Source organism: Magnolia sinica, chromosome 7 (assembly GCF_029962835.1).
Source record: "Magnolia sinica isolate HGM2019 chromosome 7, MsV1, whole genome shotgun sequence".
Taxonomy (NCBI): domain Eukaryota; kingdom Viridiplantae; phylum Streptophyta; class Magnoliopsida; order Magnoliales; family Magnoliaceae; genus Magnolia; species Magnolia sinica.
In genome coordinates this window covers 67,052,795-67,068,100 of record NC_080579.1, presented here as the reverse complement: position 1 = coordinate 67,068,100, position 15,306 = coordinate 67,052,795, and the positions used below count along the sequence as shown (strand labels likewise).

The following is a 15,306-nucleotide window of genomic DNA, read 5'->3' as shown; positions in this document are numbered from 1 at the left end:
CATCCTAACTGCCCTTAAAATCTAAAACACATAATCAGAGCATGTCCTCAAGATTCTGATTTACTTGTTATGTTTGACCATTTGACTGAGGATGAAAAGCTGTGCTAAAATCAAGCGTAGTCCCTGATGCCTTCTGAAAGCTCTTCCAAAATCGCGACATGAATCTGGAATCTCGGTTGGATACAGTAAATGGTGGCACTGCGTGTAATCTCACAACTTAATACAAATCTTACACAATTTGTCTAATGAATGAGTAACATAAATAGGGAGAAAGTGCAGACTTTGTTATCTATCCGCGATAACCCAAATTGCATCACACTTATGCTGCGTCTTTGGGAATCCCATAACAAAATCCATGGAGATAATCTTGACGATTTTTGATGTTTCGTTTTCACCTGTTGAGATGTAAGGCATCTAGACGCATGCTCTATGATTTCCCTCCATATTGTTCCACCAATGTTGTCTACGGACATCACGACACATCTTTGTGCTCCCGTGATGAATTGTAAACTTGGACTGATGGGCTTCGTCCAAAATGTCTTCAACTCAACCATGTCCGATACACATAATTTATCTTGGAATCGAATTCCACCATCACTCTTAACCTTCCAATAAGAATCCATGGGTTCCGTCTCACACGAGCCACCTGCCTCACACGGGCCTCAAATCACATGGGTTTCGTGGGCCGCCCACCCCCATTGTGCCCCCGCATCCCAAAGGCCACCCCACTCGAGCCCGATGTGAAAATGCCCTCACATTAATCACCCCTGGTGAGGAGTCTCGAACACGAGACCTCCCACTTTGATACCAATTTGATGCATGACAATTAACCACTTGCTCTAAAAGCTTGAACTGATAGAACATGGCAAATTAATCTCTTGATCTTATAGCTCAGGCCCCAAATCCATGGGTTAGGTCCTCAGCCGAACCCTCCTCGTGGGCCCCAAATCCATGGGTTCTGCCTCTCATGGCCCCCAAATCTATGTGTTTGGCCTTACATGAGTCACCAGCCTCACACGGGCCCCAAATCACATGGGTTACACGGGCCACCAATCCCGTGTGTGCCCTTGCATCTCACAGGCCACCCCACTCGAGCTAAGTGTGAAAATGCCCCAGCATTACATTCGTCGCTCTCCCAGGCTTCTATAACTCGACGCACCTAATAAAAGAGAAAACCCAAACATAAAAATAATTCTAACCTTGAAACTAGAAGAAAGCAAATTAAGAAACATGCACGGAAGATCTACTAACCGAAGTAGGCTAAATTGCTAGGTTACACAGGTGAACTTTAGTAGCCCGCGGCATTAACTGGACATGATAATCTTTCACCACCTCTAACATTCTGCACTTGCACCACAAGGTGTGCCATAGGTCCTCGAGTCTTTCTAGTCAGTGCATTTGCTACTACATTCGCTTTCCCTAGATGATATTTGAGTGAAAAGTTGTATTCCTTTAAAAATTTCAACCACTTGCGCTGCTGCATATTAAGTTTCTTCAGATCAAATAGAGATTTTTTTTTTTATTTTTTTTATTTTTAAATTTAAAATTTAAAATTTTAATTTTAATTTTATTTTTTATTTTTACACGCAAAACGCACTCACACTCCATACACACCCACACACTCACACCATTGTGGGATTTCACCACAATGGGTACTCGAACCTTTGACCTCGTGTTGAAACTCTTGTGAGTCTACCGAGGCATGAGTAAGGACCCTCCTTCAGATCAAATAGATATTTCAAGCTTTTGTGATCCGAATAAAGTTCAAACGTCTCCCCATACAAGTAATGCCTCAAAATTTTTAATGCAAAAATGATCGCGGCTAGCTCCAAGGCATGTGCAGGATAATTTTGCTCATGGGTCTTCAATTGTCTTGATGCATACGCCACTACCTTCCCTGTTGCATAAGTACATGACCCAAACCTCCATACGATGTGTCACTGTAAACCACAACTTTCTGCACTGACAAGAATAATAAGAACTAGTGCTATTGTCAACTGGTTCTTTAATTTCGAGAATGCCTTCTCACAAGCTTCACTCCTTATAAACTTCACGCCTTTCCGAGTTAGTCGAGTTAATGAGGCGGTAATATGGGAAAATCCTTTATGAATCATTTGTAATAGTCTGCCAGTCAAAGGAAACTTGGATCTTGGTCGCACTAGTGGGTTGCTTCCACTTCAATACTGCCTCTACCTTCGTTGTATCCACAGATACTCCTTTAGTTGCAACATGGCCTAGAAATTTCACTTGATCTTTCTAGAAATAGCATTTCTGCAACTTAGTATAAAGCTGCTTTTCCCTAATAGTTTGCAAGGTAATCCCGAGATGTTTCTTATGCTCCTCCTGGGTCTTTGAATAAACAAGGGTATTTGTTGTAGACATCACATCATGCACGCCATTATGCACGTATTAGAGGAGGCGGGCCCCAGTCTCTCTGTGGCTAGGTGAGTATCCGTGTTGAAGACCCTGTAGTACATGTATGAGCATTTGAAAGACCCCACACTAGTAAGATGCAAATGGGTTGCGTAAGGGGGTGATTTAGACCGTTAGATTTGATGGACGCGACGATCGGACTGTTGGATTGCATGGAGTACATGATCGAACTGTAGATCGTAGATCATCTTTAATTAGAGGACACACACACACACACACACACACATATATATGATTGTTTTAGAAGTTATTTTCAGCTTGAGTTTGTCTTTTGTTTGTTTGTTTGTTTTTTTTTTTTTTAACTTTTATGAGAGGTTTTATATGTTTTTTTCCCCCCCTTAGATTAGGGTTATTTTGGTTAAAACACATTAAATGGGGACTATATTGTACTTTTTAAAAGTTCTTGAGACTATATGGGGTGGAATGAATGGACATGGTCGATTTTTCACAAAAAAAAAAAGAAAAAAAAACAACAAAGCTTCTTTGTTTCTTCTTCTTCATGTGATTTGGAACAAAGATCAGTGCGATGGCCATCTTCAATCACGGGAGTGTGAGGCTTCCAGTTATCAACCATTGATTCGTTCTTCTTCCTTGGAGGTATTTTGTAGAAATCTCATCTTCTCTACACCCCAAGCCATTTAAAACTCTTCCAAACATCTTCTCCTTTTCCCCATTACCCTTTCCCATCAAACCCTTTTACCGCGGGTCAAACCTTTCCCGTCCGGGCCCCACACGTGTGATCATACGACCACACGAGCGAGCCCCATGACTAGTTTGTACGACCTACCTTTTCTTCCCCCTTGCATCTTTTGATCCTTGCTTCAAAACCCTATCATCCCTTGTTCAAAATCCTGACCGTAACCCTAAAACCCCAAATCTCCCAATTTCCCCAAATTTCCAAACCCTAGAACTCCAATACCTCCCCCCCCCCCCCCCCCAAAATACCTAAATCCTTTAATCCCTTTATCCAATTCCCCAATTTAACCCCCATTTCTCCCAAATTTCCCTAACCTCACCTACACCCAAATCTAGCAAACCCTAGATAGTATTAGACCTCCCCCTTTACAATAGACCTAACCCTATGCTATTTGGGTGTCCTTAAATCCATTAGATTTTAATTTTTTGATATTTAAAGACCACATAGGACAATGTTTGACAACTTAGGCTTAAGCTATGCATGAATTCCTCTTAGAATCTTGAGATTTATGGTGATATTAGCATGATTTGTGATTTTTATTAATTAATTTGATTTTGCTGATTGATCTCGTACATTATTTGGTTTCATACATTTGTCCTACATCAAATTTGGTATTAGAGATGGGTTTAGCAGAGGATTTTTGTGTTGCACATAGGTTAGAGTTACATCTAGGGTTGTTAGAGCATACATTGCATATAGAATCTAGATTCATCTTGCTGAATTTTGTTTCTAGTTTGGAATGGCCCATTTCTGAATTTTCAGCTAGCGTTCTCCACATTACCATTGCTGAATTTTCGGCGTAGTAATCTCAGGTTGTCCCCTTGCTGAATTTTCAGTTTGTAATTTTCAGATTACTCTCGCTGAATTTTCAGCTTGGTACTCTCATATTGCTATCCTGCTGAGTTTTCAGCGTAGTATTTCAGGTTAGTGGCTTGCTGAATTTTCAGATTAGTCTCTAGTGTGTCCAGTTTGATCTGTAGGTTGGTTGTATCTTCATCATAACATTACCCCAGGATCTAGGTTTCCCTTTCAGAGTCTCCTTGTGTATGCTCACTCGTTCTAGACGTGGTTTTGGCCTACATCCCACTACGAATATAAAAACAGTTGTTGAGGCCCTTAATGCTATTAACAACCGTCTGACGACCATTGAAGCGCACAATAGGACCACTGTGACCCAAATAACCACGACCAATGCGCGTGTTAATTAGCTTGAGGCCTCTCTTCAAGCGAACCCTGACATAAGGGAAGATGTTTAATCTTAAGCTGGGGATCAAGTTGATGGGCGAGGACATGGTCTTGGTCAAGGTGTATTTGGTGGCAGACATGGACCACTATTTTGAGTAGTATGATATGTTTGATGCCCATCGAGTGAGATTTGCCAAGATGAAGCTGGTGGGCCAGGCCAAACTTTTTTGGACCAACATTGAGCGTAAGATTGAGAGGAGTGGAGAACCCCTAGTTGTGCACTGGGTTGAGATGAAAGAAGTTCTTAAAGAAAAGTATCTTCCTCTCTCTTACCACCAGAGGCTCTTAGACCAGTGGCAGGCCTTGCGCCAGGGATCCATGACTGTGTCTGAGGAATACATTATGCGATGTGATGTTGAGGAGGACTCAATGATTACACTGTCCAGATGCAGGACGGGCCTCCGATTTGAGATCCAATGAGAGCTTTATTCTCGTGACATGTCACCTTGGAGCACATGTACCAAGTAGTGCAAGACATTGAGCACTATCTCAAAGCACCAGTTGGGTGGCGATTTGACTTTCGGGATTCAAGTGTTAAGACAATTATTTGAGGGATTAAGTCTAACGTGGAGAGTCAATCCAAGCCCCAAGTTGGTTCTTAATCCAACCTTAGAGATGTTAAAGGAAAGTGAATAGCAAGTGCTAGCTCTAAGGGAGGTGAGCCAACATGACGCTTCAATTGCCAAGGATTTGGTCACTTTGCGCATCAATGACCCTTGAAAGAGAGGAACAAGGCCCTAGTGATTGACGAAGGAGAGAAAGAGGGAGACAAACAAGGCAACTATGAAGAAGAAGTTTATCAGCCCAATGTCACTGGTGCTAGTGACGAGGAGGTAGAGGAAGATGAGACCACCACTTGCACTAGTTAGGTGTGCCTTGACCAATGTTAAGTAGACTGATGACTGTCGTTGGACTAGATTTTTTACACCTATGAAAAACGTGGGGAAAAGAATTGCAAGGTGATCATTGATTATTGTAGCTGTACAAATGTGGTCTCCATTGGCACTTTATCTCGTTTGGATTTGAAACCTGAACCTCACCCTCAACCCTTTAAAGTTTCGTGGGTTGACGCATCTTCCATGCCCATCACCTGGGATGTCTCGTGCCTGTTCATTTCGGATCCTATTCAGACTCGCTATGGTGTAACGTTTTGCCCATGGTTATTGGACACATCATTTTGGGGAGGCCTTGGTTATTTGATTGCGATGTGACAATATATGGCCACTCGAATGTGTGCTCATTCATGCATCAGGGCAAGAAAATCACTTTAGTTCCTCTCCCACCAAAAAGCAATGCAGAGAAGAAAGTTGAGGGGAAGTCAAGTAACCCAAGGGATATGAGGAAATCTCAACCTAAGTCTCTCTATCTTATAAATGCCAATGAGTTTGAGAGAGAGGCTGGGTGGATTCGATGGTGTACGGCTTAGTGGCTGGAGAAGTTACACCTGTGGTTAGTGTAGAGGGACCTCCTAAGGTGATTTCGATTTTGGATGAGTTTCACAATGTATTCCCAGAGGACTTACCAGATGAGCTTCCACCCATGAGGGGCATCTAACATGCTATTGATCTTATCCCTGGGGTGACTCTACTAAACCTTTCTCATTATTGAATGAACCCTACAGAGCACGAGGAGTTGAAGAAGCAAGTTGATGAGCTCTTTATGAAGGGTTTCATTAAGGAGAGTTAAGTTGTTGCGCCGTGCCAACGATCCTTACGCCTAAAGAAAGACGCATGTGGCGCATGTGTGTGGACAATAGAGCCATCAATAAGATCATGGTCAAGTACTGGTTTCCCATATCGCTTCATGATTATATGTTAGACATGATAGCTGATGCGGGACACATGATTTATTGCTAGCATGCAACGTGTAAATTATGAAAGAGTCCATAAAGTAATTCAATTAACCAAAGATGCTAACCCACCACGCAATTAAGAGTAAACAATAGGAAATAAAATATGATTTAACCTAAATCACATGCCTACATGCTAAGAAATCACATAAATCAATTAAAACCAGGCCCGATGGAAGGATAAAACTTCCAATTTAGCATAGGCACGTTCCACACTCAAGGGACTGACTTGTAGGTTCTATGAATAGGCTTAGGAAGGGGAAAATCTGAATTTTGGAAAATTAAGATTCATGGGAATTGGAGATTTTGGAATTAAGGTTTTTTAGAATTTGGGGAAAAGATGAAATTATGGCTAAATTGGGTGAATTGGTTAGGGGGATTGATGGATTTAGGTATTGGTAAAGGGGAATTAAGGTTTTGGATGAAGGGAAGTTAGTGATTTTGGGTCAATTAAGGAAATTAGATATTTAGGGTTTGGAAATTTGGGAAAATTACGGAATTAGAGAATCTAGGGTTAGGGTTTATCGGTAGAGTTAAGGATAGGGAATTAAAGGGTTTTGATGGCGGAAGCAAGGGAAATCAAGGGATTGAGGGGCTGTTTGTACGGTCGGCCTAGGAGCTCGCACATGCGGCTGTACGATTACACGTGGTCTTCAATGATTGATTTTGGTTGTGGTTGAAGTTGGATAATAAAAAGCTGAAGAAAAAGATGATTTAGATGGTTTTGGATATGAAGGGAAGAAGATAGATGGAGTTTTTGGGAAATCACCTCTTTTTGGATAGAAAGGAAGAGAAAAGGAAGATGATAGAGTGACTAGGTTTGAGCAGTTGAAATGAGAGTATCATATATGCCCAGACTTTGGTGAGTTGTACGCGCCACTACGAGATGGCTAGTCAAGCGACAACCGTGGGTTTGTCACCATCGATGATTTTCTATTTAAAGGTGACAGATTCTACATTCCCCGTACTTCCCTCAATGATTTCCTAGTTTGGGAACTTAATGCTGAAGGTGTAGCTGGTCATTTGGGGAGGGACAAGACCCTTGCCCTTGTAAAGGATAGGTTCTATTGGCCAAGTCTCAAGCGAAATGTAGCCGAGATTGTTGGGCAATGCAGGACTTGTCAACTGGCGAAGCAGAGAAAACAAAATACTAGATTGTATACGCCTTTGTCAGTGCTACATGCACTATGGTAGGATATCAGTATGAATTTCGTGTTGGGCTTACCAAAGGCTATTAAGATACATGATTCTATCTCTGTGGTTGTGGGCCATTTTTCCAAAATGGCCAATTTCATTCCCCATACTAAAAAACGTCGGATGCTTTCAATATCATAGAATTTTACTTTGGGGAGGTGGTACGTTTATATGGTCTACCAAAGACCATGGTGTCTGATTGTGATGTACGTTTTATGAGCTATTTTTGGAAGACACTATGGCACACGATGGGGACAAGGCTTCTATTTTCATATGCCTATCATCCTTAGACAGACGGTCAGACTGAGGTCATCAATAGGAGTCTTGGAAATTTGCTTAGATGCCTTGTGGGTTCATGTTAGAACTTGGAATACCATTTTTCCTATAGTCGAATTAGCATATAACAGTTCCATTAATATGTTCATAGGCATGAGTCCATTTGAGGTTATGCATGGGTACAAACATGGGAAACTTGTAGATCTCGTACCTATGTTTGTGTCCCATAGGCCATCAGAGTCGGCACATGAGTTTGCATGTCACATACATGAGTTGCATAGTGAGATCAGGAAGTAGATTAATTTAAGTAATGAAAAATAAAAAAATGCTTGCTGATTCTCATTGTAGATTCCAGGAATTCCAAGTAGGCGATTATGTCTTGGTTCGTATGAGGCCTGGACAGTTTCCACAAGGAGCTGTCAAGAAGTTCCAAGCGCGTAGCGCAGGACCATATTAAACATTGAGAAAATTGGGTTCTAATGCATATGTAGTAGACCTTCCACCTTCTATGGGAATTAGCACTACTTCTAATGTGGAAGATCTAGTATGATATAAGAGTCCTGTTACTTCGCCTTTCGATCCCTTTTTAGACCTTCGCATAGACCATGATCTAGTTCCTAACCTATGGCTTCTACCTGACCCATCATCTTAGCTTTTGCCACCCTTACCCTCTTTGTCTGCTCGAAGCAAACAAGTTGAAGACATACTAGATGTGCAAGCGGTTTCCACTCGCCATGTGGGATTTCATAAATTCCTCGTCAAGTGGAAGAATAGACCAGTTACAGATAGCATGTGGATTACAGAGGTAGAACTGTAGACTTTGGACCCGAACATCCTTGAGCATTACAAAAGTTTTAGTTTGCCAGAGGTGAACTCTTCTCAACCGAGGAGAGTTGATGCGGACATCACATCACACACGCCTTTACGCACGTATCAAAGGACGTGGCGAGCCTTAGTCTCTTTATGGCTAGGTGAGTATTTGTGTTGAAGACCCCGTAGTACATGTACGAGCATCTAGAAGACCCCACACTGGGAAGATGCATATGGGTTGCTTGAAACACAAGAAGTAGGGACTATATTGTAAAATTTAAAAGTTCTTGAAACTATATGTGGGGTGGCTGCACGGGTGAGCTCTCTCTAATGGTGGATTTTTAAAAAAACAACAAAACTTCTTTGTTTCTTCTCCTTCGTGCTATTTGGAACGAAGATAGGTGCAATGCCCATCTTCACTTATGGGAGTGCGAGGCTTCCAGTTATCAACCAATGATTTGTTCTTCTTCATTCGAGGTATTTTGTAGAAATCTCATCTTCTCTTCACCTCAAGCCACTCAAAACTCTTCCAAACATCTTCCTCTTTTCCCCATTACCCTTTCCCATCAAACCCTTTTACCACGGGCCAAACCTTACCCATTCGGGCCCCACATGTGTGACTGTACGAACACACAAGCGAGCCCCATGGATGGTCCGTACAACCCACCTTTTCTTCCCCCTTGCATCTTTTGATCCTTCCTTCAAAACCCCATCATTGTTCAAAATCCTGAACGTAACGCTAAAACCCCAAATCTCCAAATTTCCCCAAATTCCCAAACCTTAAATCTCCAATTCCTTCAATTAACCCAAAATCCCTAATTTTCCCACATCCAAAACCCTAATTCCCCCCTATTAATACCTAAATCCTTTAATCCCTTTATCTAGTTCCCCAATTTCACCCAAATTTCACCCTTTTCCCAAAATTTCCCTAACCCTAGCCTCACCTACACCCAAATCTAGCAAACCCTAGGTAGTATTAGACCTTCCCCTTTACAATAGACCTAACCCTATGCTATTTGGATATCCTTACATCCATTCGAATCTAATTTTTTCGTATTTAATGACCATGTAGGACGATGTTTGACAACTTAGGCCTAAAATATGCATGAATTCCTCTTAGAATCTTGAGATTTGTTGTGATATTATCATGATTTATGATTTTTATTAATTAATTTAATTTTGCTGATTGATCTTACACATTATTTGGTTTCATACATTGGTCCTGCATCTATATTGTGGATAAACACTACAATGAACTGGTCTAAGTAGGGCTTAAGATCTTGTTCATCAAGTCCATGAAAGTTGCTGGTGCATTGGTTAGGCCAAATGGCACTAAGAACTCGTAATGGCCATACTGAATCTTAAAAGCCGCCTTGGGTATGTCTTCTTCCTTGATTTGAAGCTGGTGATAACCTGACCACAAATCTATTTTTGAAAAGAAACGAGCTCCTCTCAACTCATCGAACAGATCATCAATAATGGGTAAAGGGTATTTATTCTTAATAGCCAATTTGTTCAATTGTCAATAGTTGATGCACGGCCTTACAGATTCGTTTTTCTTCTTCGCAAATAGGACTGACACTCCCCATGGCGATACATTGGATCAGATGAGTCCCTGCTCAAGCTATTGTTCTATTTGATCCTTCAGTTCCTTCAACTCCACTGGGGTCATGCGATATGGAGCCAACAAAATTGGTGTGGTCCTGAGCATAAGGTCAATGTCGAAATCGACGTCTCTCCTAGGCTGTAAACCTGGAATCTCCTAAAATGTCTGGATAATCCTTCACCACTGGAATTTGATCAATAACCAACTCCTGAGGTTCGACCTTTGACAAGGCGAATATGCTCTCCAATGGATTCTCCTTTTGCTTCCCACGAAACTAGAATCGCAGTCCCGTGGGAATGGAAAAAGTGACTGTCTTCTTAAAATAGTCTAGGTTGGGGGTGAAAGGAAGCTAACCAATCCATCCCCAGAATGACATCAAACTCCCGCATCTCTAACACTATGAGGTTAGCTATCATCTCCACATCTTTGATCATTATGGGGCATGCTTTACATACTTAATCTAATGACACAGATTTGCCTAGAGGTGTACCAACTACTAACTCCTCATCCAAGGCATCCGTTCCTAATCTCAACATACGTACAAAAGTAGAAGAAATGAAGGAGTATGTAGCTCCTGAATCAAACAATACTCTTAGCTGATGAGAAAATAATTAAAGTACCTTCCAAGACGTTTCCTTCAACTTCAGTGTCTGGTGGTGCTAACGCAAACATGCATCCTTGGGTAGGTTGTCGGGGTACCTGTCCTCCCTATCTCAAGCCTGTCCACCCCAAAATCTCTCTCCCACCCCAAAAACTCTATCCAAATTCAAATTTAAAATTTAATTTAAATATTTCAAAATGAGTTGTACAAAATTATTTGCAACATGGGTTTCAAATCTAGACCTCTATCCCTCTCTAAGACTTCTTAAACCACTTGTGCTAGCCCATGAGTTTTGGTAGAAAACAACTTGTCAAGTATGTATACCACATTATCTAGTGTGGACATGTGAATGGTTAATTGTAGATGGTGTTTGGGCTTGGCATTTTAGGGTTAAGAGAACAATCATGAAAGAGGTTTGGTGAAGTGTCATGGTGAGAATTTTGGTGCGTGGAGAGGTAAGGAGTGGGTGTGTAAACATGTATATGTGCACATGGACAAAAACATGTGGAAGGAGGCATGCAAGATGTGAAAGTGCACACTTGTGCTGTTGTGCATTTTTGTGTAGTGAAGTGAAAAGTGTGAGTGTGAGTATTTTCGAGATGAATGAGAACATACCTATGAGAGTACACTCAAGTAAAATAATAACACGAAATGATAAATAAATAAATAATTTAAGTACATAAATAAAATACCAATAAATGAAATAAATATATAAAAATTCATGATATCACAAGTCCAGAGTATTGGGTTGGGATGTGTTAAACTCTGTCCTTGTCGTCTAGAGAGTCGTATCTCATGGTACATTTTGTCATCCAACTACAGGTCCACCATTGTGCATTTTATGTTATGCAATGAGAGATTTATTCACCTAAGATCATTAATATTTGACTTTTTGTCACATAGTTATATTTGTCTTGTGTGCTAACTCAGTTCTTTTCACCCAATTCTCCAAAGATCCCTTCAATTTTGAATACAAATATTCTGTGTTGGATGCATATATTGCTTTGGTAAACATTATTTGGACATATACTGTCAAACAACCACTGTCTAAAAGCTTGAGCCATTAGATGATGGCATATCAATGCATATCAAGGGACATTAACACTCCCCTGCACGTGCGGGGTGGAACTCCGCAGGGGAACATATTGGGCAAGGGTGGAGTGACACTCACTCAAACCATAAACAACGGGCCCCTCGTGGGAGGGAGGCATATTTGCTGCTCCCGGGATTCGAACACAAGGCCTTTTGCTCTGATACCGTCTCAAATAACCATAGCTTGAGCCGTTAGAGGATGGCATATCAATGTATATCAAGGGACTTTAACAAATACTATTTACAAGATAGTTGAGTAGGATCATGTTTCGTCCATCTTCTTTGGACATTATCGTGCTTTACACCTTTCCTATGCTTTTTGCACTCTACATCTATGCTGTGTTATTACGACCACAGGTTTGAATACCACACTGGTTCTGCATATAGTGTTAAAGCTGTTACAAAAAGTAAAGGACAATGAAATTGTCCAAAAAAAAAAAAAAAACTTCTTTCCAACATTTCTGCTGTTGTTTGACATTCATATGTTGGTCCATGGGGCCAATCTGTGTGTTGGGTGCCTGTGGACCCTTTCTCCCTTCCAAAATGCTATACTGAAGGAATTGTGAGATCACACTCACACAGTAATAACTTCTCAATCCCATTCTCCTTATTGCAGCTATGAGGGAAAATGAGAAGAAGGCAAATCTGTCACTCAACAGAGCTCGTTGTTATTGTTCTACAGGAGCCATCTTCCTTGTGGTCTGTCCTTGCATGCAAAGGCTTTTGTTTCATAAGTCACCATCTCTCAGGCATCCAGAACTTGCACCTCATTTCATTCACTTAGATATACACATTCATGTGTACGTAAGAACCTTGGCTTGCACACAGATCTCTGGATGGGCTTCTTTAATTGTCAACCAGGGTAATTAGAATGGAAAAACTTGCTATTTGTCTGTATTATTTTCATCATGGACAGCCGAATTGATAAACATTTTTGAACTTGAGACAGTTCCAAATTTACTGCCCTATATAAATTGGATGCAGGTGGGTTAAAGTGATCAGTTTTCCTTTGTGATTTGTCTGGTTCGAAGTGAATGCACCATGCTGATTGCAAACTTGAATAGATTTTTCTTTTCTTTTCTTTTTTTCTTTTTGTCTGTCAAAAGTAAACACCATGCTCAAGTCAACTTTAGAGTGGGGGTTAGAAAGACCCGTTGATATGTTTGATATGTGCTTTTTATTTTTTCCACCGAAGGTAAAAAATGTGGCATTTTGATTCTTCTTTATTTGGTATCACTTCCAATTGTTTACCGGCCACCTTGCATGTCTCATATTTTACAGTTGGACTCTTTTCAATGCTGCAGAGTTTGCTGAGGGGCCAAACCACACTTCATACTGATTGTTGTCACATTGGAGTTGCACTTTTCAAGTTACTTCAGTCTTATTCCTTTTCTTTTCTATATGGTAGGGGCATATGTAGTAGTCATAACGGAACGCGAATGTGTTGGCTCTTATTTGGGGCATCCTATCTTCAGAGCTTCATCCTTACAGATTTTGCCGTGCAACCAATCTCTGAGAAGTTCTTCAGCAGAACAGGTCAAAAGGGTGTACTTATATTATTCAGTTGCTCTCATGGCATGCCAGTTATTTTGAACTCAATTATTTACGTTTCCTTTTGACAGAAAAAGCTGGAGACTGAGTTTTCTGTGCTCCTAAATGCTGCAGAGAGAGCTTCTGGTCTTTACTTCTCTTATGATGTCAATCTAACACTAAGGTGAATGCTGTTTTCCTGGTTTGGCATTGATTTCCTTCGTATTAATCCCTTTCGATTGCAGATGAAAGGGCTTTCACCAGTCATGTGATCAGCATCAACAGTAACTAGTTATGCTATGTGCTACATTCATGCCGTTGCACGTCTCTTTGACTAGCCACTAAGAGTTTTCCCTTCATCATTGAAGTTGTTATTTTTCATATTATTTGGGAATGTTTGCTGCCTTGTAAAAGATGCACAAAGCCTAAGTAAACAATAACCTGTAAATAGAGCTGGGCAGAATCCGACCTGATCAAATTCGAACCGAAGGCCAGGATTGGGTTGGATCGAGTAGGCCCACTCAGATCCGACCGTACATCAGATCGAGTTCGGATCAGTGACCAATCCGGACTAATCCGATCCAGGATCCGATCTGATCCGATCTGGTCAGGTCATATGAAGTTAAAATAGAGCCGTTGGATGTTTGCATCTTTAAACCTTTGAGAAATAAAGGGCTGGGGTTAAACCTTTTCAAAAACAAAGGTGACGTGAGGCGGTGAGGGCATTGACTAGTGGGCGGAGCATTGATGAAGCATGCATTGGGCAGGTACCTTGAAACCTAGTTCGGATGGGCTAGAGTAACGCGGAAGCGGATTGCTTACTGAGTAAACTCTGTGGGCCCAACTATCATTCATTCAATTTATCCACTCTGTCCATCTCTTTTAATAGATAATTTTATGGCTTTATCCCAAAAATGGAGTGTATCCAATCCTAAAGTGGGGCACACCACTGGAAACAGTGTGAATTGAACATCTACCATTGAAAAATTATTGGGGGCCAAAGAAGTTTTAGATCAAGTTGATATTTGTTTTTACTCTTCATCCATGTATTTTTGATCTTATGAATAGGTTGGATGACAAATAAACATCATTGGGCCTTATAAAGTTTTCAACGGTGGAAATCAATACTTTTATTTTTTCCTGTGGTATGGTCCACTTGAGCTCTGGATATGCATCAATTTCGGGTTCAACCCCTAAAATGATCTGGAAAAACGAATGGACTGTGTGGATAAACCACATGCATTCACGGTGGGCCCAACAGAGTTTACTTAGTACAATAAGAGTGTATTGAGTAACTCAATACGCAATCTGATTGCGTGTATCACACACCAGCTGTACAGTTGGTGTAGATACGTGTCGTGCGAAGATGAGCACAAACGTGCCTTGAGCTCCGAGTTGTACAAATGGCTCAAATGAGATCAAAGTTACATGGGCCCCACAATGATGTTATATCCATACTGTTTATCCATTTTTCGAGATCGTTTTAGAGCATTAGAAAAAAAAAATGAATCATATCGAAAGCTCAAATGGACCACACCAAAAATAACAGCGAGGATAATGATTTTCACCGTTAAAAAATTCGTAGGGCTCACCATACCGTTTATTTTCCATCTGATCTGTTAATAAGGTTAAAAATACATGGATGAAGAGGAAAAACAAATTTCATATTGATCCAAACATTCCGTGATCTCCAAAAGGGTTTCAATGGTAAACGTTCAATCCACCACTGTTTTTTACAGTGTGGTCCAACTGATCTTTAGATCTGTCTTATTTTTCGGCTCAAGCCTTAAGACATGCTCTCCAAATGTATGGACGGTTTGGATATAACACACACTTGATAGTTTGACCCATAGACCCAATCCGATCCGAACCGTACCCAACCCGATCCGACTCGATTTCCCTGACGGAGTCAGACTCAGTTCAGGTCAGGCCAACAGTGCATCAGATCGGATTGAGTCAGCTGACCCGGACTC

At 41.0% G+C, this 15,306-nt stretch overlaps 1 protein-coding gene across 5 annotated transcripts in view; it reads left to right on the top strand.

Annotated features, from left to right (window-relative positions):
- The window catches only part of LOC131251411 (phosphoinositide phosphatase SAC6-like), a 139,018-nt gene that overhangs the window by 10,392 nt on the left and 113,320 nt on the right, over positions 1-15,306 (top strand). For all 5 annotated transcript variants that reach the window (XM_058252091.1, XM_058252094.1, XM_058252092.1 and 2 more), the window contains 2 exons: positions 13,212-13,339; positions 13,426-13,517. In XM_058252091.1, the coding sequence (XP_058108074.1) occupies positions 13,212-13,339; positions 13,426-13,517 (220 nt within the window). The remainder of the gene's footprint in view (positions 1-13,211; positions 13,340-13,425; positions 13,518-15,306) is intronic.